Here is a 27592-nt window from a genome sequence, read left to right on the forward strand (position 1 = left end):
ATAATGTGAAAAAGAATTATGTGAGTAAAACGAATATTCGGTATCATCATAACTTATAAGATGATCTTCCCTTATATATGGAGGACCCTATCAAAAAGTTCCATCATTTTCAAAGAATAAACCTGTAAAGTTTGCTAAGGCATTGAACCACTTATCCATACTCCTGATAACTTTTGGCATGAGGTGCTGTTTGTTTGGGGAGAGAAGTGATGGCCCTTCATTGCCTCTACGAGTCCCATTTTTTCCTTATTCATACGTCATTCCCATTTAAAAAATAAAGTAACTCTTCAAAATTTCTAAATGCACCTCAACCAAAAAAAATTAAAATTGAAATTAGTGAATAAAAATATCCCAAATATACAGAAAAGAAGAAGTGAAGATCCCTCCCAGCCAAAAAACATACCACGCCTAGATCACGTGCATAAAATTGCATATTAACAAAATGACAAATTATAAGCCTCGAGTTGATCGCCTACTCTTTTTTTTTTTTTTAATAAAATACGAACATGATAGACAAAAAGACATTGTACCTTTATAACTTACAGTGACAGAGGGATAAAGCAGCCACTAATCTTTATAGATTAGTATCTCCTAAACCTTTCCACGTCCCCTTTCCAGTGTCTTTAACTTTCTAATGTATATTCCAGAATCCAATACTACCCCACAATATTGACCCCTCCTATTGGATTTGTTATATCTAACGGTCCACATAATAAATACCATAGTAACTACTACATTAGTAGCAATAAATAATGTACTTCTTTTTCTTGGTGGCGGTTTGAAGCAGCCTTTTTCTCTCTGTTCTCGTGACTCCGTGTATTTGTACCTTAATGCCTTCGCAAGATTTTCAAGATTTTGCATGTACTTCGGATATTTCGGGTCTTCACTCATTATTTTTCTCCTTTTCCTTTATCCACACGAGATTCTTGAATCTGTGGGTATATCTTTACTTGTTTCGGACTCTTTTTCCTATTTTCATGAAAGAAAAAGGACTCTTTACGAAATAATGTAAATACATACACGTGTATTAAATCTGTTTGTTTCTTGAGCTTTGGCAGTGAAAAGAGAGAATGAGAAGTGGGGTTGAGAAAAGTTCAAATCTTGGAGCTTTTAGTCAGCCAGAGAGAAAGAAAGTGAAAGAGAAAGAGAAGAAAAAGAAGATGATGAAGAAAGTGGAAGAGGACAGTGTTGTTGAGAAGAAGATTACAGTTGGTGTTTGTGTAATGGAAAAGAAGGTGAAATGCGGCCCCGAGGTTCTGTTCTATTGTTTTGATTGGTTGCAATTGCAGAGCATGCACCAACAATACTAGTGCTGTACTTACTTTTTATTAGCTTACCAGCAATTATTAACCCCCCGCTGATTCTTTTCAATTGTTTGATCAAATTTAGGTCTTCTCAGCTCCAATGGGACAGATCCTTGAAAGACTTCAATCATTTGGTGAATTTGAGGTATTCAATCATTTGCTAAATTAGCCAACTAACTTTCATTTTTGTAATATTGGGTCTCCTGAAAAGTACTTTTCCTGGTAATAATTTTTAAGTATTCATCTTATCCAAGATTCAGCATTTTTCTTATGATATTGGCTCTCCTAAAAAGTACTTTTCTTGGAAATATATCACTCAAAGTATGGTGATACTCCATTGATCAAGTGGCGAACTGACTTTGCAGAGTGCATTTCTAGTTTGTTGTTAAAAGTGTATTATCTTTCTGACTAGGACTTTATACTTGCAGGTTATGTACTTTGGTGACAAAGTTATTCTGGAGGATCCAATTGAGAGGTACAATCCTGGAAACAACGTTGACATACCATTGCTACTTCGTATTCTATAATCTCTCTCTTTGTTGAACTGAGTTTTACATCTTTTCCCTGAGAAATTGTGTTTGTAATAAGGTATTTTTGATGGCTTACACATCTTGTTAGCCTTAAGTTTGACGTTTTGTCTTCCTTCCGCACTATATACTATGCGCCATGTTAATTTAGTGGATTATGTCATGGTTGCAGCTGGCCGATATGCGATTGCTTGATTGCCTTCTACTCCAGTGGATATCCTTTGGAGAAAGCAGAAGCATATGCTTCATTGAGAAAGTAAGTTTCATCCACCCTTTTCCGTATGTAGTTTCAGTGTTCAGGCATGCTCACTTTTGTGTTATTCTGCATCCTCTGAATATCTATTTTAAATGATCTATGACTGGCATCACCAGAGTAACTGCTAGCACGAGATATTGTAGGAGTCCTGGAAATTTTATTTTCTTTTGAAAAACTTAGGTAAAGTTGAGGATTTTCTTTATCACACTTGCAACATTGGTGTTGTGGCTTCTTCTCTGATTATTAATAGTCCAGCCCATGTCTATGGCCGTATAAAATCACAAGACTTGTCTGTCTGAACATAAAAAAACAAGGTTAAGGTTTTTTATGTCATAAATGATTGTCAAATCCTATCTTATTAATCTTTTGGTTTCTCAAGTGTGATAACATGTATTATGCTCTGGTGTAAAATCTGTTGTTTGTGATTGATTCTTTTGGCAAGCTATAAATGATTGGCGGGCAGATTTGAAGCATTCATTAGGAGTTTAGGGATAGTAGAAAATGCATGATAGAGTTTATCAAAAAGATAATGCAAGATTTAAAAAAAAAATCGTGAGACTTTTGCTTTTGGTTTGTGTCGTAATTGACTAATTTCTTTTGCAAAGACGTTTCTTAAGTTGCTACTTGATCATCAAACTTGAAATTTTGATATTTGTAATGATGACAACAACTGTAAGGTCATATTATTTTTGTCTAGACAAGGTCCCAAGACCAAGAAGATCTGATACTGTTGAGTTGTGAAGCTCCAAGGTTAAATATCTGTCTTGGAATGATGAGAATTTTCCATCTTAATAGAACCTTCTTTTTGAAAAGTAAAAAAATAACCTCTTGTTTTTCCCCTGTAAATGTTGGAAAGAAATATTTAACACACTTATATAAACTTTGGCATCACTGTGGACAACTTATGATCATCAATTATCTCCTCTGTCTTAGGCCTTTCCTTGTAAATGAATTGGAACCGCAATACCTTCTTCACGATCGGAGGAAAGTATACGAGGTATGTATTAGTTCTTGGTTATTTCTGCCGTTCAGGGGAAGCGGAAAAGTGCATGAGTTTTTTTTTTTTTTTTTTTTGATAAGGAGAATTCTGTGGCTAATTTCTTTTGTCTAGATCTATGATTGGATTGGCAATACTTTGAAACAAAATTTTCCTCACCTAAATATGTACAAAGATTCAAAAGAAATGTATTGTCTTCTATACACTATAAGAGTCAATGCGTATGCTGATATTGTTAGAAAAGGTTATACCATCATATCTGTCTGAATATTCTGCAAAAGTAGGAATCAGGCTTAATTCGACATATGTTTCCAAGTATTGCCAATCCCATTGTTCTCGCTTCAAGTTGTTGAGCTCTCCACTTTAGTCTACATGTGAAAAAGCTGCTTTTAAATAGTTAATTGCGTCGGCAACTCTACCCTGGTGGGGGCGCATTTTTTTTTATCTAACCTTCTATAAGTTATGCTACTCCTTGCATTTTCCCTTTTCCTTGAAAACGAAAATGATTTTGACATCTTCCTTTCTGTTTTAATCGTGAGATTTCAGCGTCTTGAGATGTATGGAATCCCTGTGCCAAGGTATGCTTGCGTTCACAGAGAAGTACCGCACCAACATTTGGATTATTTTGTTGAAGACGATGACTTTGTTGAGGTTCATGGGAATCGCTTTTGGAAACCTTTTGTGGAAAAGCCTGTTAATGGTCAGTCTCTCTTTCTATGCATGATCAGTTTTTTATATTTTTGCACTAGAACGAAAATGTATGTGTTTGGCAGCTTGCCAATTAGATGAAAAGATAGGACTCATATTCTCAGAGTACCTTGATAAATAACCACTTTGGTGGTATTATAATAGTTGGACAAACAATGATGCCTCTTGATTAAGATTTCATACTTATTAGGTTGTTGTTGGTAACATGCAGTTTTAAAGTTCTGTTTGGTTATTTCAAAGAGTTGTTATTTCCCTTGCATATGAATACTGCAATTAGTATTTAGTACTGTAGACTTTTTGAACCATGGAATTGTTGTCAATGCTGTCTGCTTGTGAATATGGTGAACTTGTGATATTGTAAAAATACCACTCAGGAAGGGAAAAATCAACCTCTTATTTGCTTTTATGTAGCTGATGACCACAGGATAATGATTTACTATCCTAGTTCAGCTGGCGGGGGAATGAAGGAATTGTTTCGAAAGGTAACATATTACTTAAAAAGAAAAATTGGAATTGCTTTCTTGATTAGATTTTGATTTGACCAGCGTCCTTTGCGTCTCTGCTTCTTATTTCTTTTAAGAGCCCTTGTATTTACCCCACCCCCCCACCCCCCAATTTTTTTTTAATTCCTTTTGATAAGCAAAATATTTTATTAAATAGTAAGAACTAAACACTAAGGTAGTACAGCACAGGGATATGTGGTAGGCGCGCACCATGTCTGGCATTTAATTGGAGAAAGGGTAGAGGGAGGGTCCTTTATCCACTGGCTATTGAAGCTGGAAACAACAGATTTGCCGGCTATCAAAAAAGACTATCCTCTTCGTATACATCAGAAAATTCAACCAGAATGCTAAATTCCTAAGACATTTATGTTTCAAAATTTGGATAGCAGTAGATTTGCCTACGAAGCAGACTGGAATGGCTTCCAAATCTTGATAAGTTTCTTTTTGACCTTAAAACCAGTTTGGCACAACAAGAGTTCTTTTGCAATCCTCGCCATTACTCGTTGCACCCCAAAAATGATTTCAAACAAAATCCACAGTGAATTGCCATTTGTCATTGCAGAAAAAGATGTTTAATGTCATTCATCTCTCTTTCCCACGTGTTAGAATATGTAATTTCGATTAATGTAATTTGACTTCTTTTCCTTCAGGTTGGTAACCGCTCAAGTGAGTTCCATCCAGAGGTTAGAAGGGTGAGACGTGAAGGATCCTACATATATGAGGAATTCATGCCCACAGGAGGAACAGACGTTAAGGTTTGTAACATTGTACTTCAGTATTGTTGCATGAATGATTTTGCTTTAATTGGCTATCGAATTTAATTTGTTTGTCTGGTCTATTATGAAAAGATATACTTGAAAAACACCTATCTGGCTCGAGGTCTTCCTCTTTTTCCGTTAATTCGGATCTACCAGTTGATTTATCGTATGGTATGGTAAAAGCATACTAATAACTTAGGGCATAAGTCACTTTATGGCTGGTGTATGGATTTGATTTGGTGAGAAGAAACTATAAATATGTTCAAACATTTGCATATACATCATAGGACTTTATGAACTAACTAAAAATTTCATTTTCATATATGAACATGTGCATATTGTGCATGATTATCTAAGCTATATGTCCTTCTCATTCACTTATCAAATAAAATTTTCTTCTGTTTCGCTTTATTACCGGGATCCTTCAAAAATATCGTGGGGTGTGTGTTGGATCCTTCAAAAGTTAATTCATTTTTGGAGCATCCGACATGGGTGTGGCGTCATTTTTGGAGGATCCGACAAACATAGCTTTTTCGAGCTCTTTCATTAAGGGAGCGGGGGGAAAGGAGGCTGAGAGAATTTATTTTTGCATGTACATGAGTGCAGTTCAACTCTCATCCCCTCAAAAATAAAAGAAGAGGTGTAAGTTACATACCTTAGATATATCTTATATATTTATCCTAAGCAACTCTCATAACAGGTCGTAGCTTCCTGAATTTACTACTTGGTTTAAGCCTGTCAAGTGTCTTTGTTAGGTAGGAGTAACCATGCACATGTTTTTGCATTGTGTCAAAAATTTTGTAGCTTATCCCATGATTTGAGTTTTCTTCTTATATTTACATAGGTGTATACAGTTGGTCCAGATTACGCACATGCAGAGGCAAGGAAATCTCCTGTTGTTGATGGTGTTGTAATGAGAAATACTGATGGGAAAGAAGTAAGTTATTTCTTCAACATAACTCTCTATTTTTTCCTATTCTCTAATTTGGAGGCCTGTTGCCAAATAACAAAGAAAAGAACAGGAAAGGAAAGTATCATCTACTTTACCCATTGGATTTTATCCATTCTCTTGCGCTATGTGAGAGACGCACTTATATCCCCCCTAAAGATCCTTTAAAATTAAGAACTTAACAAAGTGATGAGAGATGGTCACTTTAGTGGTAGAGTTCCTCTAGTCCAACTATAATGCTTGGGGTTTGAGTTAAAACCCCTGTTGCCTTGGGAGGAGATAAGTGTGGTTCGGGGTTTGGGCAAAAAAAAAGGAGTATCAAAGTAGTGAGCTTCTCTTCCTCTCATACGGAAATTTTGGGGGTCCAGTGTTATCCTATGAGCATTTAGATTAAACTGTGTGAAATAGTCAGTACAATCACTTTATGTGGCTATAGAAACTTATTTGCAATATATTGAAAGTTGCTTCATTTTGCAGGTTCGATATCCTGTTCTACTTACCCCTACAGAGAAGCAAATGGCCAGAGAAGTTTGCATAGCCTTTAGGCAAGCAGTAAGTCACCTAAGTCTATTACATGTCAACACATATTGGTGTACGATGTTGTTATACTTTAACAAGCATGGTGGAAACTGCTGCAGTTATTTTGAGTAGGTTGACCGTCCAGTGTCCTCTATCTCACAGTCAATTAAAAGTCGACTTTCTTGGCCTCTAATATCTCGTTGCCTGTGCATGATAGTCCAACTGCAGAAGATAGAATACACCGATGTCCTCGTAACCTATATTTATTAGATATGATTCTGTAATGTATGTTCAACTAGATTTATGGCTTTCTATTCCTTTCTCTGCCAAATAAACATGGTTTATCTTTTATATCGGGGTTTGGAGATACATGGAGATCCCAAGACTGAAGCATATACGCTGGCTAATGTTCCCCTTTTTCTCTTTGATGGTGTTGACTAAATTTATCTTCGTTTTCTCCATGTGCACTGAGAAAACAAACCAATGAAATTACCCTTCCTTTCATTTCAGGTTTGTGGCTTCGATCTATTGCGCAGTGACGGGCGTTCATATGTTTGTGATGTGAATGGCTGGAGCTTTGTAAAGAACTCTTACAAGTAAGTTTCTTCATCTTCCCCAAAAATCAATTAGATGAGACATATAGTCCAATCTAATCAGTGTTTTAAGCTTTCCTCTTATCAGTTTCATAATTAAGGTAGTCTTAAAGACAACAAAGGTCTGTAGGTGTGTCAATATGATGAATAAGGATGTTCAAAGGGTACCAAGTAGACCTAAACTCACGTTGAAGAAGTCATCTCAAAAGACCTACATATGTAAATCTAACGAAACACAATGGAAGCGAAAGACTCATATAAGATTATACATGGAAAAAGACAGGGGTTTCGGTTGACCAGTTCTAGAATGCATCCACCGATGAAAGTCATTATCCCAGTGAGTATTGCCTCTTCTACTTTTGTGCAAAGTGATGTAAGGACCCCTAGCATATGTAGTACCAGTAATGACCAGCACTGTAAGGAAGAATGAAAGTCAGCAGGAAAAAAAGGTAAAAAAGGAAATACTTGAACCTAAAATTTGTGAAAAAGTGAACATGTCAATACCAATAGGTTCACTTGTAGGTTTTTTCTTAAAACAATATTTTTTGGGATTAATAACCTTAATTGACTTAAGATGCATGCCTCTTTTTCCCTCCCTTCCCCTGCCCAATATCTGTTCCATCTAGGTAGAATGCTTTTACAAAGAAACTTAGAGAACAATTATCTTTTATCGGTGAACATCTTCTTTTTTTTTGAAAATGTAATGAAAATTTTATTAAAGAATAGCACCCAGAGAGTGCAATGGAAAAGTATTACAACCCCAACTGTATGCATGTTACTACACTAGCGACATTTGATTCATGTTGTATTATTCAAAAACTCGAATTTATCGAAAAAGTAAAAGAATTACTAGAACTTGTTGTTCAACTTTCTATCATTTTTTATTGTTAGGTTGTATCATGCTTGTTTGGGACCTTCATTTGTACTGCATGTATTTTGGGTTTATAGAATTTTTCTTGCCTTTTTAGTGTCACTGCTGTTGGTGTATCATCATAATATATCCTTACTGCATCATTAAATCTGTTGTGTAATCACAATAGTAGCAGCTATATGACTGGTAGTATCGTCAGTTTGTGCATCATTGGATTGGTCCTAAAGATAGTTCTTGCAACGATGCTTGAGTAAAGGTACTATGACGATGCTGCTTGTGTGTTGAGGAAGATGCTTCTAGACGCAAAAGCTCCACATCTTTCATCGACTATCCCACCAACTTTACCATGGAAAGTCAATGAACCTGTTCAGCCTTCTGAGGGGTTAACACGTCAAGGAAGTGGGCTCGGCACATTTGGACAATCAGAGGAGCTACGATGTGTAGTTGCAATTATTCGGCAGTAAGACATACTTCTTATGCATATTACCCTTGCAGTTTAGAATCTTTTTTCTCCTTTACTTAACCATTATCAACTGGAACAGTGGTGATAGAACTCCAAAGCAGAAAGTGAAGTTGAAGGTTACGGAGGAAAAACTCTTAAATTTGATGTTAAAGTACAATGGCGGTAAACCTAGATCTGAGGTGCTTCTTTGCTTTCATGATACAATTGCTTTTTTCTATCCTTCTCAACGTTTTAGATGATCAATATTGTTCTTTTGCTTTTAAATCTTGCGCAGACAAAGCTTAAAAGTGCTGTGCAATTGCAAGATCTTTTGGATGCCACCAGAGCGCTGGTACCACGTTCTAGGTAAGTGAGACTCTGATACTTAAAGAGTCATGTATAATCACATTGATTTCTTTATCTCATATTTGATTTTTGTAGCTTCATACCTCTCAAACAAAGATAATGTTCTTTATGCTCCGATAAATCTTTATGCTCTAATAACTTACATCATTTGATTTTGCGTTTTTTCAACCTATTTAGTTCGTGATTGCTGTGAGACTTGGGGGGGGGGGGGGACTTTATTTCTCCAAATAGTGCCTCTTAAGGAATTTTTCAGGATAGCTACTCTAACCAGCAGAGGGAGGGAGAGAGATAATCTTAACTCTAGTTTTAATCTTGTGCCTAATCAAACTAGAAATCTATGTTTTGGGCAGCGGGATAGATACATTACTGTTTGCATGGCCGTGAACATGGCGGGATGTGTGCTTTTCATCCTGTTACTTAAATGCATTATGCTGTATAGTTTCTACCATTTCCAACATCGTATATCTATGTACCACAGATGGATATCTGCGATCGCTTGTAATGTTTTCCTTATGTAGAACAGCTTTCCTAGTTGTTAATCAAGCCTATCATTGTCCATGTCGCTCTGACTCCCTTAGGCGAAAAGACCTCTACTTTTATTGATGGACCTGTTGATGGACCTCTACTTTTTAGTTGTTAATCCCTTGCTATCGCTCCTCTGAACTTTGCTACTTTACTATGGATTTCTAAAGTTGAATGAAACTCAATATTTCACTTGCACTTTAAAGACAGCTACATGTTCTTTATCTATAAAAAATAGTAGTTTTCAAATTATATGTTCTTATTGTGCTCAATCCGTTCCTTATACTGATCTTTAGTGCTTCATAATTTCTGGAAGTCAATTTTCTAAAACTACAGAGGTTAAGTTAGATATGTTTTTCTGTAGACTAGGTAGAGAGAAGGTGGTCACTCTTGTATATGTGGTACATGATGCATACAATATAATAACTGATCCAATTTATTCAATTTTGTCCTGACTCACTTCTAGTTTTCTTGTCTTATCGGTGATGTTGTAATGTGCTAATAAAGCTAAAAGAATGTCATTTGCTGATGGAATTTGTGTTGAAGCAAAAATGGTTTTCTTGCTCATTCTTGTTGTGTAGGCCTGGTCGGGAAAGTGATAGTGAAGCTGAAGACATTGAGCATGCTGAGAAACTTCGTCAAGTAAAAGCTGTTCTTGAGGAGGTCAATACTATTTGCTTGAACTATACATCTGGCAATATGCAATATCAATTGGTATAGGAGAAAATATTAGAAAATATACATGTTCGCATTGATTTTGTGACCATCTCTAAATAGGCTTTAAATGGAAGCTGGTGCAGTTAATACTTTTCTTCTTTCAATTTTCTCAGTTCTTATTGATTATTAAGATGTTAATCTGAATTGCAGGGGGGACATTTTTCTGGCATTTATAGAAAGGTTCAGTTAAAGCCGCTAAAGTGGGCTAAAGTTGCCAAGTCAAATGGTGAAGGTGAAGAAGAACGACCTGTTGAAGCTCTTATGGTTCTAAAATATGGAGGTGTTCTCACTCATGCTGGCAGAAAACAGGTTCTATTATGCCTAATTATGATTTATTATATCGTGATCTAGCTCGGCCTGTTGAAGTGAATATTTTCCTTGTGTCATGGATCAAAACCTTTCTTTCTTGCTTTGATGAAATTTCTTGGCAGGCTGAAGAGCTTGGAAGATACTTCCGGAATAACTTGTATCCAGGTTGGCTGGTGCCCTTATCTTTCATTTAACTTCCAAAAGTTTTCTCCAAAATCAGATCTTCCTTTTGCATCATCTATTGCCAAATGAGGTTTAAGAAAGTTTCAGATAAACTACTTTCAGATGAAGCATCTAGAATTTAACAGTATTAGAAAAGTTTATTTTGCATAATCTTTGAAAATGGTGTATCAAAGCTTTGCAGCTACCCGGTTCCTATTTGATCAAATTGGGTATTAGGGGGTGGGTGGTAGGCTCAGTGCTTCTGCCTCTTAATCTCCATCTGGTTTGAACCACAGGTGAAGGTACAGGCCTCCTTCGCCTCCATAGTACATACCGCCATGATCTAAAAATATACAGCTCCGATGAGGGCCGTGTGCAGGTTAGTTCCTTACTTTTGCTCAATAATTACTTAGTAATCTTAGTATCTGAGTTTTTATCCATTTGTTTTCAATTTTTTTTCCTGGTTGGTTTGTCAATTTTTCTCATACATGTCCTGGGCTATTTGTTTTGTCCTCTGATGTTGAGTTTGCATTATGCATGTTATGTCGGCAGATGTCTGCCGCTGCATTCGCCAAAGGTCTACTTGACTTGGAAGGACAATTGACACCAATCCTGGTTTGTGTGTTGTTATAAGGGTATGCTTCTTGAGTTGGATTCTTACAACTGAGACGATTGAAGTATGTGTTTTCTTCTTCACTTGAAGGTGTCGCTGGTTAGCAAGGATTCTTCTATGCTTGATGGACTTGACAATGCCAGTATCGAAATGGAAGACGCTAAGGTTTTCTTTTCCTTACACTGTGTTCAAATCTACAAGCACATAGTTATCTTGCCATTTTCGGACACCTAGCTCAATCAGATAGGTCTATCTGTGGATGGTCTTAGTATTCTTTAGAACTTAGTATTCTTTATAATGACTAGGCTCAGTGTCTCTATCCATTATACTGTTAACATTGAAGGACAAGGCATGTGCTGCAACTTTGTTGCTTTTTCATGTTGTTGTTTGGTTGTTATTTGAAGTGTATGAGAACCTTTGAAATTATATGGTCTAACACCATAAGGAAGTATTTTTTGGTGGATGCTGTTATGCAAAACAAAGAATACAGTAATTCCATTGCACGGGTATGTTTGGCAATTACTTGAAGCATTAAAAAGTTTAGATCACTGTAACAGTTGAGTTAAATCCTGTTTACAAAGGTAGGATCTTTCAACTTACAAAAATGCTTTTATCATTCTGCTGTTAAAATACCTCTTCCCTTGTTCTCTTTAGGCAAGGTTGAATGGCATAATTACTTCTGGAACAAGGACACTTCATAACAATGGATCATCAGAGAAACCTTGGATGGTTGATGGGGCAGGACTCCCTCCTAATGCATCTGAACTTCTGCCCAAATTGGTAAAGTATTAATGTGTATCTCCTGTTGAATCAATCTTCTGGTAAAAATCATTTTGAAGTTCATGATTCATCTTCTGATGCTAGTCGAATATTTATCTTTTTACCCCCTTATTCTACTTTCTTTTCCTTGTCAGTGGAATCCTTTGTTCTGAATCCTTGATGTCACTCAACTAATACTGCAAGCATTTAAATTTTGTTCTTTGGTGCTTTTCCTTCTCTTATGTTGCTTTGTGTATTTCTATATTTTTATTCTGATTTAATCTGTGTCTTGCAATCAGGTGAAATATACTAAGAAGGTGACAGAGCAAGTGAGGCTTCTCGCTAAGGATGAGGATGAAGAACTTGCAGAGACAAGCCCATATGATGTAATTCCACCTTATGATCAGGCTAAAGCGCTTGGTAAAACAAATATTGATGTTGATCGTATTGCTGCGGGTTTACCTTGTGGTAGCGAGGGATTTCTACTAATGTTTGCAAGATGGAGAAAACTAGAAAGGGATTTATATAATGAACGGAAAGAGTAAGTTTTGCTAACTTAATCAATTTTTTTTTTTTAGCTTGAACATATGCTTGCTGCGTCTTGGACCTTTGGTGCCCAGATGCTAATTTGTTGGGATTGTTCTCCTGCCAATCTTCACCAATCTGCTCATTGTGGATTAAAATGGTTTCCTTGTTGGTGTTTTCCCTAACACTCTATATTTAAATACAGCCGTTTTGATATCACACAAATTCCAGATGTTTATGACTCGTGCAAGTAAGTGAACTCTATAACATTCTTAGCATATTTGGTTAATGAAGAATATTTCCTCTCTTTTTTTTATCAACATGCCGCATTGACACTAAAAGAGCATGCTCAAGCTTCTGGTTTTTGTCTGTTATGTCCTTGACTTTATGTTCTTTTGAACTTTTTTCTTTTGTTTACAGGTATGATCTTTTGCACAATTCACATCTGAATCTAGGGGGGTTGGATGAACTCTTTATGGTTGCTCAGGTACAATGAGGATCAACTACAAACATGAGTAGCTTCTTAGAAAAAGAACCGATAACTCCAAAACCATTGCTCGCTTGCCCCCCTCCCACCCCACCGCACAAAAAAGGGGAAAAAATGACTCCAGAACAAGATAAAAGTCTGGTATCATATTACTAATCTTAATTTTCTCTGTAGCAACACTTGTATATGGCATTGCTGCTTTTCCGGGTCTTTAGGTTACGAGTCTGCTTTTCTGGGCTTTTCAAATTCTAAAAGAAAGTATGATTGTTTTTGAGTTTCAGCTACTTGCAGATGGTGTTATTCCAAATGAATACGGGATAAATCCAAAGCAGAAGTTAAAGATTGGATCAAAGGTAAACATCTTACATTCAGAGCAATGTCCATTTCTCGGTGTTTTCCTTTATCTGTAGTAGAAAGATTTCATGTGTTCTTTCTTTCTACCTATTGTTGGATAGACAGTAACATATAACATTTTGTACCACCTACTCACTGCTATTGGCACTCTTAGATTTCGCAACTTAATTTGAATGGGGTAGTCTATAGTTATTAAAGAAGTCTGGGCAAGTTGTGTTGTGCATAAGAGTTCCTGGTATATCTATTGGGTATCTTTAGGAGCTTGGCAGTTGGACCTCCACATCTTGTCAAATATTAATGTCCACTGAAGCTAGAATTGGTTCACCAGCTTTCACAGTTTCTTGTCTCTTATCACTGGTCTGCAGTAAGGAATTGAGACAACAACAATCCAGTATAATCTCACTAGTGGGGTCTGGGGAGGGTAGTGTGTACGCAGACCTTACCCCTACCCCTGGGGTAGAGAGGCTGTTTCCAATAGACCCTCGGCTCCTCCCTCCAAGAACTCCCCACCTTGCTCTTGGGGTGACTCGAACTCACAACTTCTTGGTTGGAAGTGGAGGGTGCTCACCAGTAGAGCAACACACTCTTGTCAAAATGCCGTTTGACATGCTGGTTTGAGTTTGACTTTGCTGAAAAATAAGATTGATATAGTTCTTCTCCATTGCTGTTGGTCAAGGTGTGCTTAAGGAAGGCAGTGAAAATCAATCATTTTACCTAGCTAGAGTTGTAGTTGCACTATAATGTTATGAGTCAATGAACAGTCAACAGGTTTGATTGACTGGTGGTAAAGTAAATTAAAGCCTGCTTCTAACAAATTAGAAGCTTATGCGTGTATTGGAGGAAGAGTAGTTTGTGTATTGCTTCTTGTCCACTACAATAACCATCACTTTGGCAACCATTACGTACAGAATTTGAGGTCGCACATTAACTTATCTTGGATCCACCGCTATTTTTAACCAGAATGCGATGAAAGAAGGGTTGTGTAATATGTTTGCATTTATATGACATCTTGTTATATAGTGCAGGCTTATATAGATATCAATGCATAATTTATGAGTTGTTCATTCAGATTGCTCGCCGCTTGTTGGGTAAAATTATGATTGATCTAAGGAATACCCGTGAAGAAGCTCTAAGTGTGGCTGAGTTGAAAGGTTGTCAAGACAATCATTTGGCAGTGAATAAGACAACAAAGGAAGATACAGAGCACCATACCAAGCCTCACACTCGGAATGAAGAGTCTAGAAGAACTAGCTTCAATAGTGAGAGATCCATGGATCAAGATGATGATGATGACAAAGAGACTAAGTACCGCTTAGATCCAAAGTATGTGGTCCCTTGTGTTCCCTTAATTAGATGTTCAACAAACTTGTATTTCCCACTGTTATTTTTGTTTTTATCTAGAAATGTCTCTGTAAATCAAGATAAGAATGCAGAAATACTTTTTTGTATTATATTTGATTATTTTGTGCTTTACCTTTTCAGGTATGCAAATGTCAGAACTCCTGAAAGACATGTGCGAACACGCCTGTACTTTACATCAGTAAGTGAAAACTTGTAATTGAATTGTGTTGTAATTCTACTGTATTTTCAAGCTGCTGTTCGTACTTTTGGCCCAAGGGAACTTTCTGGCTGACACGAGAGCAGCATCTTGAAGATCAAAATTAATAAATAAATAAATATGTAGCTTATAATTTTGGTTGAGATGGTTCACGTAACTTAATTATTGTAAAAACTAGTTAGCAAAGATCAAACTCTGAATCAAATTTTATTTATCAAACATGGATGGTTAATCCAAATCTTGGAGTTTATAAACAGTTTATGTGTGAATGAGAATAATCTATCACATCAAAGAATTTTCTCAGTTTTCTTCAGCTGACTCATTCTGTCATAGATAACTATTTAATATGCCTGTGATGTGGTATTTCTCTCTTTGAACTTATTAACTCTACTTATTTTATATGATTAGATTTTGTTTAGACACTGTAGTGTCATGAACCTTTTGTTTACTGTTATTTTCTCTATTTAGATTTTTCTCTTTTTCCCCCTCTTCTCTTCTCCAAATTCTAGTTTACCAATTGTTTGACTTGACAGGAGTCGCATATTCATTCTTTGATGAATGTTCTTCGTTATTGTAATCTGGATGAGTCTCTTCAAGAAGAGGCCAGCCTTGTCTGCGACAATGCTTTGGATCGCTTGTTCAATACCAAGGAGCTGGATTACATGAGTTATATTGTACTGAGGATGTTCGAGAACACAGAGGTTTGTACATTCGTTTATACTACTGAAGCACAAAAAAAAATGAAAAGGCAGGATAAGTTGTGAATCAGTATTTTGGTGTACCTTAAATATATGGAAGCTACTTTCTGTTTTTCTTTGGGTGTTTTGGAGAATTGGGTGGGAAAGAGAACTAGGCAGACTCAACACAGCCATAACTCTGCACCTTTCTCTTATGTTTTTGCAAGCAAAGAGGTTATCTTAAATGTGATAGTGTTCTAAAGAACAGAAATCATATAGTAATCCCCTCGTTTTTTTATTTGTAAGTAAAAAAGATGTGTTATTTTCGAATATTTTGAGCATCACTGAACTTCACCAGAAACTTTCCCAATAGAACCGACTCCTCAACGCCCCTGTCCCCCACCCCATATCCCTGGGGAAAAGTCAGGTATGATTCTGACATTTTTGGACTTTGCATATGAATCGATGACAGCAATGTTAGCGGAGTATCGTATATTCCAGAAGATTTTAGGTCTGAAGTTCCTACTTAAACTCTTTGGTTTGAAGACACAGTGTCTGGGATGAACACTTGATTAGCCTTGTAGCAACATGTGATGTAATAGTGTTTTTGTCTGATGCGGAACTCCTGATAGATGTCTGCCGGATTCATATTGTATCCATTTGGTGCAGGTGGCTTTGGAAGACCCTAAAAGGTTCCGCATAGAGATGGCCTTTAGCCGTGGTGCTGATCTATCGCCACTGGAGGTAGTATGTTTTTCTATTTCACGAAATGTAATTGAAAATTTGATCTTTACAATAAATCTCTGACTGCTATAACCACCAATAATGCCATCTCATTTTGGTGAATGCCTATGCTAAGCTGTGTTAGAAATGAGAAACTCCGGCTTTATTTTTGTTCCATGTTTTTGTAGAAAAATGATGAGATAGCTGCTTCATGGCATCAAGAGCACACATTGCCAATAATGGGTCCTGAAAGGCTTCAAGAAATTGGTTCATATCTTACATTGGAAAACATGGAAAATATGATTCGTCCTTTTGCCATGCCGGCTGAAGATTTCCCACCACCATCAACTCCTCAAGGATTCTCAGGCTACTTCTCGAAAAGTGCATCCGTTCTAGAGCGCCTGGTAAAAATTTGGCCATTCCACAAACATGGGAACACTAACGGGAAGTAGTGCAATTTCTTCCCTGTTGGATGGTTCTGCTCTCAAACTGAGGTTTGGAGATTATTTTCTCTAAGTGCTTTGTCACAATCAAATCAAGAATCAGTAACAGCTGAAGAATTCCAGAAGAGAAGCTATAATGTCGATTATCGTTCTTTTAGATGTGCTTTTTCCTTCTCTCTCTCTCTCTCTCTCTCTCTCTCTCTCTCTCTCTCTCTCTCTTCTCTTCTTCCATCATTCATTCTTGTAGATAGCAGAAAATTTTGCAGTGACCTTTAGCTCCGGCGGGAAGCTCACAGCCTACATTTATAACAGAGTGAGCCTAAAATGTAAATGTGCTCTGCTATGAATTCTTGTTTGCTAGTTAATCTTATAAGTCTTTTGTTTCTTGCTTAGTTATGACTATTCTCGTTCTACTGATATTCGTGTGATGATGCGTTGATAAGAAGCAGGAAGTTCCTGAATAATTGTTATCGTCCGACCAAATATGAGATCCTATTATTGAATCTTTCTCCCAAAAACTTTTCTCCAGTTAACCGCAGTGATGAATATAACTTGTCTAAAGTTGGTAATAAAGCATTATATTGGATTGAATATAAGAATCGTCATTTTGACTTTTCAATAACAAGTGACATCGTCAAATAGCCATGGACTGGTGGATGAGAGCGATACTATAAAGAGTTAAATGTGAATTTACTATATCTTGTGTCGGTTTGACCTTTACATGACCAATGACATGCCGAAAATCCGGCGGTGGGGGTGTGAGTGACAGTGAGGACGGAGAAAATTGCTTTGAATATGTCACTACACCCTTTACGTCAGTCTCATGTCACTTCTGCAAAATTGCCATTCGGAATTCATTGTTATAGACTCAAAAGATAAAAGAGAAAAACTAAAAGAAAACAGCGACACAATGGTGAAGAATGATAGTAGTTCACTCTTTTCTCATTTCGCATATTTAATGTCATTTACTGATTCTCTTTTCAGCTATATTTTGAATTTTGTTTATGCAATAACGAAGAAAAATGGTCGGGGTATAATATAATTGTATGTATAGCAATTTCCCGAAAATTACAGAACGACACATGAAAAGCGCCGAAAGAGATTCAAAGTGGGAAACGTACAAAAAGACTACCATACGATCATTGGCGAAAACTAGTAAAAAGGGCTAAAGGGGAAATAAGAAAGCCATTAATTTGCCTATTTATGACTGATTGAGCTTTTAAGTTTCATTTAGTCACTGATAATGCCAACGCCTCCAACTTCTGAAGCCTTTCACGAAGTTTTACATTTTCAGCCATGATAATTCCAAGATCTTGCCAACGTTGCTTTGATACCAGTTGTTACAGGGTCGATTTGTTTCGTATTGACACTGCACGGCCATGGGCGGATTTATATGGACCCAAGCGATATCACGGGATACCGCTTACTAGCCTGATGGTTATTAACTCTTGGAATTGAGTGAGAGGTTAGGTGTTCGAACTCCCATAGCGGCAACCAATTCTTTTTGACTCTTTCACTTAATTTAAAAACATGGACTGCTATTGTCAAAAGCATGGGATCCACTTAAAAACTATTTGACCCAATACCCATTGTACAAGAAATCATTAACCCTTTTGACATGGGATTAAAACCCTTTCCTTCAAAATAAAAAGAAATATTGAGTTGCCCACTTTTCAAACTCCAAAGAAGCGGTGGAAGTAAATTATTCCAGGTTAGTAATAAATCTCTCTCTCTCGAGATGATTACTTTTGCTAACTGATTTTGTTTTTCCTTTTTATTTGTTTATGAACAAAACTATGAATTTGTGATGTTAATTTTGAATTTATGATTAATTTTTGTTGGGTGTCTTTACTGATTTTGGAGGTTAATGAAATTTTGGGTTATTGCCTTATTGAAGACGAACAATTTTATAGTTATAATAAACTTATTTAGGGTTTATCTAAAGATTAAAGTAGGTACTTGAATTTTTTATTCAGATTAAATTACAATGAAGAGGAACTTTCCTACAACTTCCAAAGTTCCAAAATCAAGTTCAACATCTCAAGATTTATCTAACTTGGAAGAAAGAGCTAATGAGTTGGTACAACATCAACAAAGCGAAAGAGTTAATTTAAGCTCCTTAGAGGTTGATCCAGGGGAAAGATTAGCAATTCGAAAATATCACCCAAATGACCATGATGCAATAAGAAGAAAGTATCTTCAAAGAGGTCCTTTCCAACCTCGAGAGCACAAATTTCCTCAAAGAATTTTTTATGGTAAATTGCGTCTCTTTAATCCTCAATGGTTTGATGAGTATGATCGATTGGAATATAGCATAACAAAAGATGCAGCTTTTTGCGTATATTGTTATTTATTTCAAGATGAATGCATCAATCAAGGGGGAGGAGATGTATTTTCAAGTGTAGGATTTACAAGTTGGAACAAGAAGGATAGATTTGATACGCATATTGGTAGACCAAATAGTATTCATAATCAGTCAAGAAGGAAAGGTGATGATTTGATGAGACAAAAACAATCTATTTAAAGTGTACTTGCGAAACAATCTGATCAACAAAAGTTAGAATATAGGACTCGTTTAGAGGCTATGATTGATGTGATAAGATATCTTTTGCACCAAGGATTATCATTTCGAGGGCATCGTGAAGATGAATCATCTTTTAATAGAGGTAACTATATTGAACTTCTTAGATAGTATATTAAAAGATGTGATCGTGTTGCTGATGCATTTAAAAGAGCTCCAAAACATAATCAATTGACTTCTCCATATATTCAGAAGAATATTATTATTACATGTAAGATGGAAACAATTAAGTGTATCATTGAGGATTTAAATAGTGATCACTTTTCCATATTAGTTGATGAATCTCGTGATGTATCATGTAAGGAGCAAATGGCTATTGTTTTGCGGTATGTTGATAGAAGGGGAAGTGTGATGGAGTGATTTATTGGTATTGTTCATGTTCGGTGCTTTGTCTCTAAAGAAGGAAATTGTTGGTTTACTTGCTCAACACTCTTTAAGTCCATCTTCTATACGTGGACAATGTTATGATAGAGCAAGCAATATGCAGGGTGACTTAAATGGGCTTAAAAGCTTAATGCAAAAAGAAAGTAGAGGTGTTCATTCTATTCATTGTTTTGCTCATCAACTCCAACTAACTCTTGTTGTGGTTTCTAGAAGATGTGATGAAGTGCAAGAACTTTTATTAGTTGTTTATGATATATAAAATATGGTGGGATCTTCTTTCAAGCGTAGAGATGAACTTCGTGAATCCCAAGCGGAAGAAATTGAAGAAGCATTACGTAAAGGTGAGCTTGAAACTGTGAGGGGGTTAAATCAAGAATTAGGTCTTGGTAGGGCTGGTGATACTCGATGGGGATCTCACTACAAATCCTTTAACAATTTTATTCTTATGTTTGGCCCTATCACTGATGTACTTGATGCTATTGATGTTAATGCACGTTTTGAAGAAAAGTGTAAGGCGAACGGATATGTTAAAGCATGTTTAACATTTGAGATTGCCTTCATGTTGTATTTTATGCGTACTGTTTTAGCAATTACAAATGGGCTTAATGTTGCCTTTCAAAAGAATGAGCAAGATATTGCAAATGTTGTGATACTTGTTAGAGTGGCAAAGGATCGGTTGCAACTACTGAAAGAGGACGGTTGGGCTTCACTTATTGATGAAGTATCTAAGTTTTGTATCAAATATGATATATTGATACCTAACTTTGATGAGCCTTATATGATCCTTGGAAGATCACGTCGTAGAGTTGCAGAGTACTACTCTATTTTACATCACTATCGTGTTGTAGTGTTTTGTAAAACTATTGATTGACAATTTTATCGCTTTGATGAGGTGTGAATTGCTTCTTGGAGTTGCTTGCTTGAACCCGGTTAACTCTTTTTCAAGTTTTGACATTGAAAAGATATTAAGATTGGCTGAGCTATATCCTGATGATTTTGATAAATATTCTATAGTTGACCTTCGTTTTAAGCTTGAGAATTACATTGTTGATGTTCGGGATCATGACAAAAGGTTTTCTGATTTTACGGGACTTGGTAATCTTTCCAAGAAACTAGTAGAAACAAAGAAGCATGGGACTTATCCTCTTATGTTCTGGCTAGTGAAATTTGCTTTACTTTTGCCGGTTGCTACGGCTACGGTTGAAAGAGCTTTCTGTGTTGTTTGGTGCCTTATATAGAAAAAGATGTATTTAGTAATATTTCTAATGAGGCTATTATGGATACATTTCAAAACAAGAATTAGAATTTATTTACTCGTTTATTCACTCTTTAAATAGTGAAACCGCTTGCCAAAAATTCTGCTTATGCCACCGTGCACGGCAGTCACACAACAATGACCCAGCCCTCTTTCTTTTTCCCTCACGTTTTGGCCTCTAACACTTAGATTATGACAGCATAAAGAAATCAGACAAGGCACACAGCTTACAGGAATTTCATGCATTTATGTAAAGCTCATGTTCAGGATTAAACTATAAATAAGACCATTCCAAACACAAACTTAGAAACATTGTTTTCAATTTCTTTTTTGGGTGGGGAGGGAGAATGATAAAACACGCACACACACACGCACAGAAAATTGAGCATGAAAAACTGGAAAAGACTTCAAAGAGATCCACCATAGTCAAATCTCATCAGTATTACGTTACATCACAATACGGTAGAGACAAAGTAGAAATGATGCTTTTCTTTTTCTGTTAACTTATTGGATATGAAATGTAGCTCGATAATTACTAGGCAGCAAATTTAGGAGCTTCTCTGTGCTTGAGAATCTTCTTCTCGAGCTCATCTTTCTTAGCCCCAACCACTCTCTCTACTTCTTTTCCTTGCTTCAGCAGCAAAAATGTTGGCATAGCTTGCACTCCAAACTCTTTTGCTACATCCTATTTATTTTAAACACCAAAGAAACAAAATCAATCACTTCAATCATAGCTGGATCTAAAATTTTAAATCAATTTCTATTGTGCCATAATAATATGTATATTGTTAATTATATTTCAGATTTCACGTACTGAGAGCTCATCGACGTCAATTTTGACGAAGTCAACGTCGGTATACTTGGCAGACATGGCGTTAACAACCGGCTCCATCATCTTGCAGGGCCCACACCATGTAGCCGCAAAATCCACTACTATCTGGCAATTAGGTTAATCGATCGAAATCAGATCTCTCGAAATTAAACCCTAAAATTTTGCATAGCGAATAGATAACAGAGTGATACCAGTTTATTTAATTGCTTTGAGGAATTGAAGTGAAGTTGCCACCGATTGGAAGAATGAAAAGCAATCACACGCGACGGTTCTGACGACGATCCTGATTCTGCCTCTGCCGCTTCTGCCGCGCCTCCGCCGAGCAAACTTGAAAGATACGACCCCATCGGATTCTTCACTCACTCTCTCTCTCTCTCTCTCTCTCCTTACGCACAAAGTAATCAAAATAGGGAAGAAACTACTGAGCCAGTAACAATAGCGCTGCTTTTATATTACGCGCGGCTGCTATTGTCAATTGGATTTTTGCTTTAGCTTAGTTGTCACAATGCTATTGGTGTCTCTTAAAACTTAGGAGTCCTTGCTTTCTCCAAGTTGTAACGACTATTTAAAATCCGACTAAATTGAGGAAGTATCACATTTCCGGGAGATTTGACACTTTATGTTTATATAAAGTGGATCTATTATGACTCGCGTAAATATAATGCATTCAAAAATATTATTTTTGTTAAGTGGTCTAATAAAGTACAAATATAAATTCATTATCCATGATTAAGTGATAGAAGCATGTAGTCAAACACGTTCACACATTTATTAATTTGGTGTAGACACCCGATGAGATCTTGAATGATTTTAGTTTAGGTCTATTACATCTAAATCACCTAAAGTGTTTTATTATGTCATAAATAAAGTTTACAATCACCTTAAAGCTCTTTCCTTAACAAAAGAACTCTCTAATGATTTTTTCAAAATCGGAGAGGCATAAAGTGTTAGAAATTATCTTTGGTACGTTGTTGGAAATATATTGATTCCTTGAAAGTATAGTAATTACTGAAGACTATTAATACTAATTAAACTGTCAGGCCAAGAGAAAAGAAGAACAAGAACTTTAAAAAAAAAAACTTTTTAAATACATATATCAGGCCATTGTCAAAGGGGAAGTTAGTGGTAACTTGGATTCAAAACTATGCGTAAAAACGCTACACAAAGTTGTCTTTAAAGTGCAAAACAGCAAAATATCCTACGAAGGAACTATTCTCATATAATTATTTTGGGAAGCTTTGCCTGTGAAAAATCGACCAGATACTAGTACTAGTAAAACAAAGGAGAGACGTTATACTGGTAAACACGCAAATATGATCCTTATGATTTTATTCCTGCTGCATACAGTTAGCTCAAGCCTCTGAGCTCGCTTCTAAAAGCTTTTAATAAATAAACCAGTCCCACGAAGATCTTTTTCGATCTTTTAGCTTCGGCTGAACTTGCAGGACCAATAGCTTAACAACTTGATGTAGGATCTGCATTCTTCAGTAGCCCAAAATCTCTCCACGGTTGAGAATCGAGAGTACAGAAGAAACAAAGACATTATATGAAAAGACTAGACATTCTCTCCTTCGGAAATAAAGGAAAAGAGACATTGCACGAAAACATGATAAAACTATTATCACCACCCCATTTCTTCCTAGCCTTTCTCCCAGCTATACACATAATTCAGAAAATTCATAAGGCCAATTCCACTTGTCCCCTAAACTAAGGGGATTTGGCCATTTTACCAGTACGATGTCAAAGCCCATTTGGGAGATTCTTCATTGAAATGGAACAGGTGCTCCTTGCTTCTTATTCACAATAGCCATTGCTAAATATCTGGTGCCCATTCCAATAGGAGCCTGCTCCTCAGGACCCTCCCAGAATGGAGCCTCGCCTTCACCCACCAAACGCCAATAACCTGTTCTTAAAGAATCAGCTTGTTCATCTGTGCAGTTCTCCAGCAATGCCTCAACTCGAAAATTGATTCCAAGTGAACCAAGAAACTGAGACTGAGTCATTGGGCCATGCACAGACACATCATCTGCAAAGTTGATCATTTGAACAATTAAATTAAAATTGCACTTTTACCACTAAAACTTTAGCTTGAGAATATAGAATACAACTGTATGCCACTAGAGTTAAGAAGATTCTGGTGCAACCTACCTGAAGCTTCCTCTGCAGAGTGCCTGATGGCAGCAAAGTCAACATAAGCACTAAGATCAGCAGTTCCAGGATTATCCAGTATATTGACAAATTCATGTTTCCGGATAGCCTGTATGATAGATAGAGAATAAGCAATGTGATCAACAGACTCTAATGCTTAATCATGATAGAAAACAAAATTTCCTCTATTACCAAAATCACATACAAGTAAAAGTAACTGCTCATATTTCATGTCATAGAATAAGATTAGTTCCCTCTTCCCCTAATTGCATATTCATAGTTTTGACTTTAAACGGTTACTAACATAAGAGTTCAAAAGTTGTAGATGCATAATGTTTACCAGGATACTTGTATTCCATATACCATGTTATTACTACGGGATAGTTTAGATGGAGCGTCATAGACAGTAAGGATTTCATATAAATTGAGGCGTAGTTGTTGTTGTTGTGTAATGCATGATAACACAAAAAGGGAAGTGAAATTCAATTTGGATGGAAAACTAAATCTTAAGAAAAAATAGTCTGTTTTCCTCTTAAGCTGAAACATAACATTGAATTTGAAAGGTGGACAACTTAGGATCTTTGATACACTAGCATTTATTAGACAATATGCACCATAGAACTTTTTGCTATTGATCACCTAGTAATCTAACAAGAAAAAATATCGACCCTATGTCTGGCCCAATCCGAGATTGAGCATAGAGAAATAGAGATGGCACTTTCTCAACCAGTTTCTTGGTCCAACCACAGTTCCCACTTTCTATGCAAATGGAAGCAAAGGCAAAAGCAAATGGATTGAGCTAGCCAAAAAAAGGAAGCAGGAAAGAGTACTTTTAGTATTGCAACTGACCTGAAGGCTGTCTGAGACTATTCCATTTAGCCCATAATCAATAATGAGAGCCCCACCACCATCTGAGCCAATTCTTTTAGCAATTTCTAGAGTCAAATCCATTGCTTTGGGGCATAACTCAACTTGTTCAAGCTTGGCTATTTCTTCATTCTCAGCCCATTTGAAGCGCTTCAGAAGATATAGAGTTGTAGGGGTAGGCTGTGCAGATAAAACAAACTGAAACCTATCCAGCAAAGTACAACAAGAAGTTACAGACAGCCAATACTACAAGAAATTAATGTACGGATAGCCAAATGATAGACTAGGTTGGAACCTTACATTGAATTTTCAGAAACATCAACCATTTTCTCACACCAGCCTCGAGATGCTCTCTGCATGTATATAAAGAAATCAAGCTGATGCTCGCAACACCACAATACATGCTAAGCCAGATAGAAAATAGATCCTTAATTTATACTTCCATAGGCACAAAATTAAGATCCTAAAGAGCCACCTATCAAATTTTCCACACTGTAATTGTAAAACCATTTCCAGGATATAGGGAAATCAAGCCGATGCTCACTATACTAATAATACGTGCTAAGCTTGATAGACAAGATATTTCATTTAAATTTCCTTTTGTTTTCTTTTTTTTTTTTTTGGGGGGGGGGGGGGGGTAATTCGGATAGACACAAAACTAAGACTAAAGAATATTCCTAACATATTTTCAATTCCAGAATATTCTTAAGTTGTTTTGTAGTTTGAAACCATATCAAATTTTCCACTTTGTAAATGTAATTCCATCTCCAGGATATTCTCTGGTGGTTTCATAGTTTAGATAATAGATGAAAATAGATAATTTGCAGCAAAAAATCAACTGGGAACTGTTGAGTAAAAATGGATTAGCAAATCATATTAACCAATAAAATGGAGGTTATAAACGAACCTGAAATTGATGAACAGGTAACGCATCATAAAATTCATGGGCAATGATGATTGTAGGTACTGAGAAGTCAAGGGAAAGACAATGTAAGTAGAAACCTATATATAGATGATAATACAATTTTCCATGAAGCTTCAAGATCAAATAGAACAAAACAATAGTATGTCTATATGAGTTCACGAACTGGTTTACACTTTACAAAACAAGTAATCGATTAAGTTGCAGGTAATAATTTCTTACCTCCTGCCGGGACCTGCTCCAAGGTGGCATGCCATGATACACTGGTCCCAGTCAACCTGCTAATTATCTGTTCCTCCGCATCTCCATCTGCGTCATTCTTGTTTATACACTTCAAGTTCTGATATTGGAGCTTCCGTAGAGTAGGACTACATTCAACCATGTGTATCTGCAAAGAGTCTGTGAAGTTCCTAAATTTCGATGAACCCTGTGGTTCAGAAATCAACAAGTGCAGTTTAGGCATATCAAAATTAGATTAATACTCTATGAAACAACGTAAGAACTTTAGAATATGCAAGTTGGAGAGGTGGAGATCTATGGGACTGTACTCGTAGAAGATCAGCGATAAGAGTTCCTCGTCCTGGTCCCAGCTCAACAAGATTTAATTTTTTTGGCTGCCCCATTTGCTCCCAAAGACACATCGCCCAAACACCAACCATCTAAAGAAAAAGAAAAAATCAGAAAATCAAACAAAACTGTGGCGGTAAATTTGCCTATTCTTTTGTTTTTAGAAGTCAACCAATGATGAATGAAGAAAACCAAGAAGAACAACCCAGTGTAACTAAATTACCTCTCCAAACATCTGGCTAACTTCAGGAGAGGTAATAAAATCACCTTCTGTGCCAAACACATCGCGATTGATATAGAACCCTGCCTTCGGGTTAGTCAAAACTTCCTCCATATATTCAGCAACTGATATAGGCCCGCCTCTGAACTGAAAACTTAACCAGCTTGAGATACAGAACCTCACTATCACCAAAAAACCAAAATATACAGACATCGCCAAGTTTCTCAAATCACCATTGCATATCTGAATTTGCATTTAGATTAATGATCTTTTACAAATTGTAATATATTTTCAACAGTTTTTAACCAGCAAAAGAATGATTTCCACCAGAGATTACATGTTATTCGCGTACCAAACAGGGATTATGGCCAATATTCCGAGTCAGACTTGTTTAGGATTGAAGTGTAGCTATTAATTGATGCATTATACCAAACAGGGACTAAACCTGATTGAGACATCATAAAAGTCTAGAAAAAGGAAGAGAAATCATAAATCTTCGTTAAGCTAAACTACTCGCTAAAATTGATCCTGAATGGCATAACACCAGCTTGGTGTGTCATCAATGAAATGATTTTTTATTTATCAAAAAACAATAAAAAGCACAAAAGGCAAATGCATATCAAAAGACATGCTCAAGTCGGGAGGGGGTAATTTCAAACCTTGATGACGCTCTTAAGATGCTTAACAAGCTCGGAATCCGAAGACGGTTCATGTGAATGCTCTGCAAGTTTTACAAGGCAATTATCAAATTATCAAAAACTAAAACTCCAGTAGAGGAACAGTACAAAGAGTTGGAAATACTTTACGCATTGAAAGACAAATTACCAGGAGGATTATATAAGCCGGAGCGGTCGATGGAGATTGCTGCAGAGGGGACCGTGGGACTAGCTTCCGTGTCCTCCAAGTGTTCGACAGAAGTACTATTAGGAGATTGGGAGGTTAATGGAGGAGAAGAAGAAAATTGACGACACCATGAGAGTGAGGCAGAAGTACCAAACAGCGAACGACGCTGAGTTGAAGCCTGAGACAGTAATCTCCTTAACATTTCGATTTTGGACGAGCTCCACTGTTGCAAGCCGGACAGGCTCTGCCGCTTTGAATCTTGTACAAATCTCGAGTCTCTGAGGGGCCGTTTTAATAAACAAAAATAAAACGGGCAGGAACCTCCCGTAAC

At 36.6% G+C, this 27592-nt stretch overlaps 6 protein-coding genes across 10 annotated transcripts; 4 read left to right on the top strand and 2 right to left on the bottom strand.

Annotated features, from left to right (window-relative positions):
- Positions 1–721: 721 nt before the first annotated feature.
- LOC107816247 (inositol hexakisphosphate and diphosphoinositol-pentakisphosphate kinase VIP2-like) lies at positions 722–17032 on the top strand. 5 transcript variants are annotated; one of them, XM_016641950.2, is made up of 31 exons: positions 722–934; positions 1059–1235; positions 1390–1449; positions 1733–1779; positions 2004–2087; positions 3021–3084; positions 3631–3784; positions 4204–4274; positions 4946–5050; positions 5898–5990; positions 6480–6554; positions 7032–7117; positions 8242–8445; positions 8528–8627; positions 8723–8793; positions 9897–9978; positions 10183–10341; positions 10464–10506; positions 10800–10882; positions 11056–11118; positions 11207–11281; positions 11771–11896; positions 12175–12416; positions 12606–12650; positions 12821–12887; positions 13169–13240; positions 14311–14564; positions 14724–14781; positions 15333–15500; positions 16146–16220; positions 16388–17032. In XM_016641950.2, exons 2-31 carry the CDS (start codon positions 1071–1073, stop codon positions 16649–16651), a joined length of 3255 nt encoding a protein of 1084 aa, XP_016497436.2. In that variant the 5' UTR covers positions 722–934; positions 1059–1070; the 3' UTR covers positions 16652–17032. The 5 variants fall into 5 exon arrangements, with proteins under 5 accessions (XP_016497436.2, XP_016497433.2, XP_075090785.1 ...); XM_016641947.2 differs by having other exon boundaries at positions 745–934; positions 1059–1253; XM_075234684.1 differs by having other exon boundaries at positions 770–938.
- A 1597-nt stretch (positions 17033–18629) lies between these two features.
- On the top strand, positions 18630–19166 carry LOC142171985 (uncharacterized). The gene has a single exon (XM_075235729.1). It carries the CDS (start codon positions 18630–18632, stop codon positions 19164–19166), a length of 537 nt encoding a protein of 178 aa, XP_075091830.1.
- A 703-nt stretch (positions 19167–19869) lies between these two features.
- Positions 19870–20478, top strand: LOC107816243 (uncharacterized). The gene has a single exon (XM_075235730.1). It carries the CDS (start codon positions 19870–19872, stop codon positions 20476–20478), a length of 609 nt encoding a protein of 202 aa, XP_075091831.1.
- Positions 20479–20494: 16 nt separating this feature from the next.
- On the top strand, positions 20495–20845 carry LOC107816242 (uncharacterized). The gene has a single exon (XM_016641940.1). The coding sequence runs from the start codon at positions 20495–20497 to the stop codon at positions 20843–20845; it is 351 nt and encodes a 116-aa protein (XP_016497426.1).
- A 413-nt stretch (positions 20846–21258) lies between these two features.
- LOC107816248 (thioredoxin H2) lies at positions 21259–22121 on the bottom strand. Its single transcript, XM_016641951.2, has 3 exons — positions 21886–22121; positions 21677–21799; positions 21259–21547 (listed from the first exon to the last, which is right to left on the bottom strand). Exons 1-3 carry the CDS (start codon positions 22039–22041, stop codon positions 21398–21400), a joined length of 429 nt encoding a protein of 142 aa, XP_016497437.1. The 5' UTR covers positions 22042–22121; the 3' UTR covers positions 21259–21397.
- Positions 22122–22988: 867 nt separating this feature from the next.
- Positions 22989–27567, bottom strand: LOC107816249 (uncharacterized). Its single transcript, XM_016641953.2, has 10 exons — positions 27244–27567; positions 27078–27139; positions 26422–26565; positions 26180–26290; positions 25854–26058; positions 25617–25675; positions 25010–25062; positions 24692–24914; positions 23843–23951; positions 22989–23720 (listed from the first exon to the last, which is right to left on the bottom strand). Exons 1-10 carry the CDS (start codon positions 27461–27463, stop codon positions 23458–23460), a joined length of 1449 nt encoding a protein of 482 aa, XP_016497439.1. The 5' UTR covers positions 27464–27567; the 3' UTR covers positions 22989–23457.
- Between the last annotated feature and the right edge of the window lie 25 nt (positions 27568–27592).

The sequence above is a fragment of the Nicotiana tabacum genome, chromosome 17 (genome assembly GCF_000715075.1).
Source record: "Nicotiana tabacum cultivar K326 chromosome 17, ASM71507v2, whole genome shotgun sequence".
In the NCBI taxonomy this organism is placed as follows: Eukaryota; Viridiplantae; Streptophyta; class Magnoliopsida; order Solanales; family Solanaceae; genus Nicotiana; species Nicotiana tabacum.

Bases quoted from the DNA above. Each gene is read 5' to 3' on its own strand.
- LOC107816247 (XM_016641947.2), top strand. From the start codon at position 1,071: ATGAGAAGTGGGGTTGAGAAAAGTTCAAATCTTGGAGCTTTTAGTCAG. The intron at 5,991-6,479 runs GTAAGTTATTTC...TTCATTTTGCAG, and splicing joins GAAATACTGATGGGAAAGAA to GTTCGATATCCTGTTCTACT. The intron at 15,501-16,145 runs GTTTGTACATTC...CATTTGGTGCAG, and splicing joins GGATGTTCGAGAACACAGAG to GTGGCTTTGGAAGACCCTAA.
- LOC142171985 (XM_075235729.1), top strand. From the start codon at position 18,630: ATGAAGAGGAACTTTCCTACAACTTCCAAAGTTCCAAAATCAAGTTCA.
- LOC107816243 (XM_075235730.1), top strand. From the start codon at position 19,870: ATGGTGGGATCTTCTTTCAAGCGTAGAGATGAACTTCGTGAATCCCAA.
- LOC107816242 (XM_016641940.1), top strand. From the start codon at position 20,495: ATGAGGTGTGAATTGCTTCTTGGAGTTGCTTGCTTGAACCCGGTTAAC.
- LOC107816248 (XM_016641951.2), bottom strand. From the start codon at position 22,041: ATGGGGTCGTATCTTTCAAGTTTGCTCGGCGGAGGCGCGGCAGAAGCG. The intron at 21,800-21,885 runs GTATCACTCTGT...CCTAATTGCCAG, and splicing joins CAAAGCAATTAAATAAACTG to ATAGTAGTGGATTTTGCGGC. The intron at 21,548-21,676 runs GTACGTGAAATC...TAAAATAAATAG, and splicing joins TTGACGTCGATGAGCTCTCA to GATGTAGCAAAAGAGTTTGG.
- LOC107816249 (XM_016641953.2), bottom strand. From the start codon at position 27,463: ATGTTAAGGAGATTACTGTCTCAGGCTTCAACTCAGCGTCGTTCGCTG. The intron at 26,059-26,179 runs GTACAGTCCCAT...TCTGAACCACAG, and splicing joins TTATCGCTGATCTTCTACGA to GGTTCATCGAAATTTAGGAA. The intron at 23,721-23,842 runs GTAGGTTGCACC...TCAACTTTGCAG, and splicing joins CTCTGCAGAGGAAGCTTCAG to ATGATGTGTCTGTGCATGGC.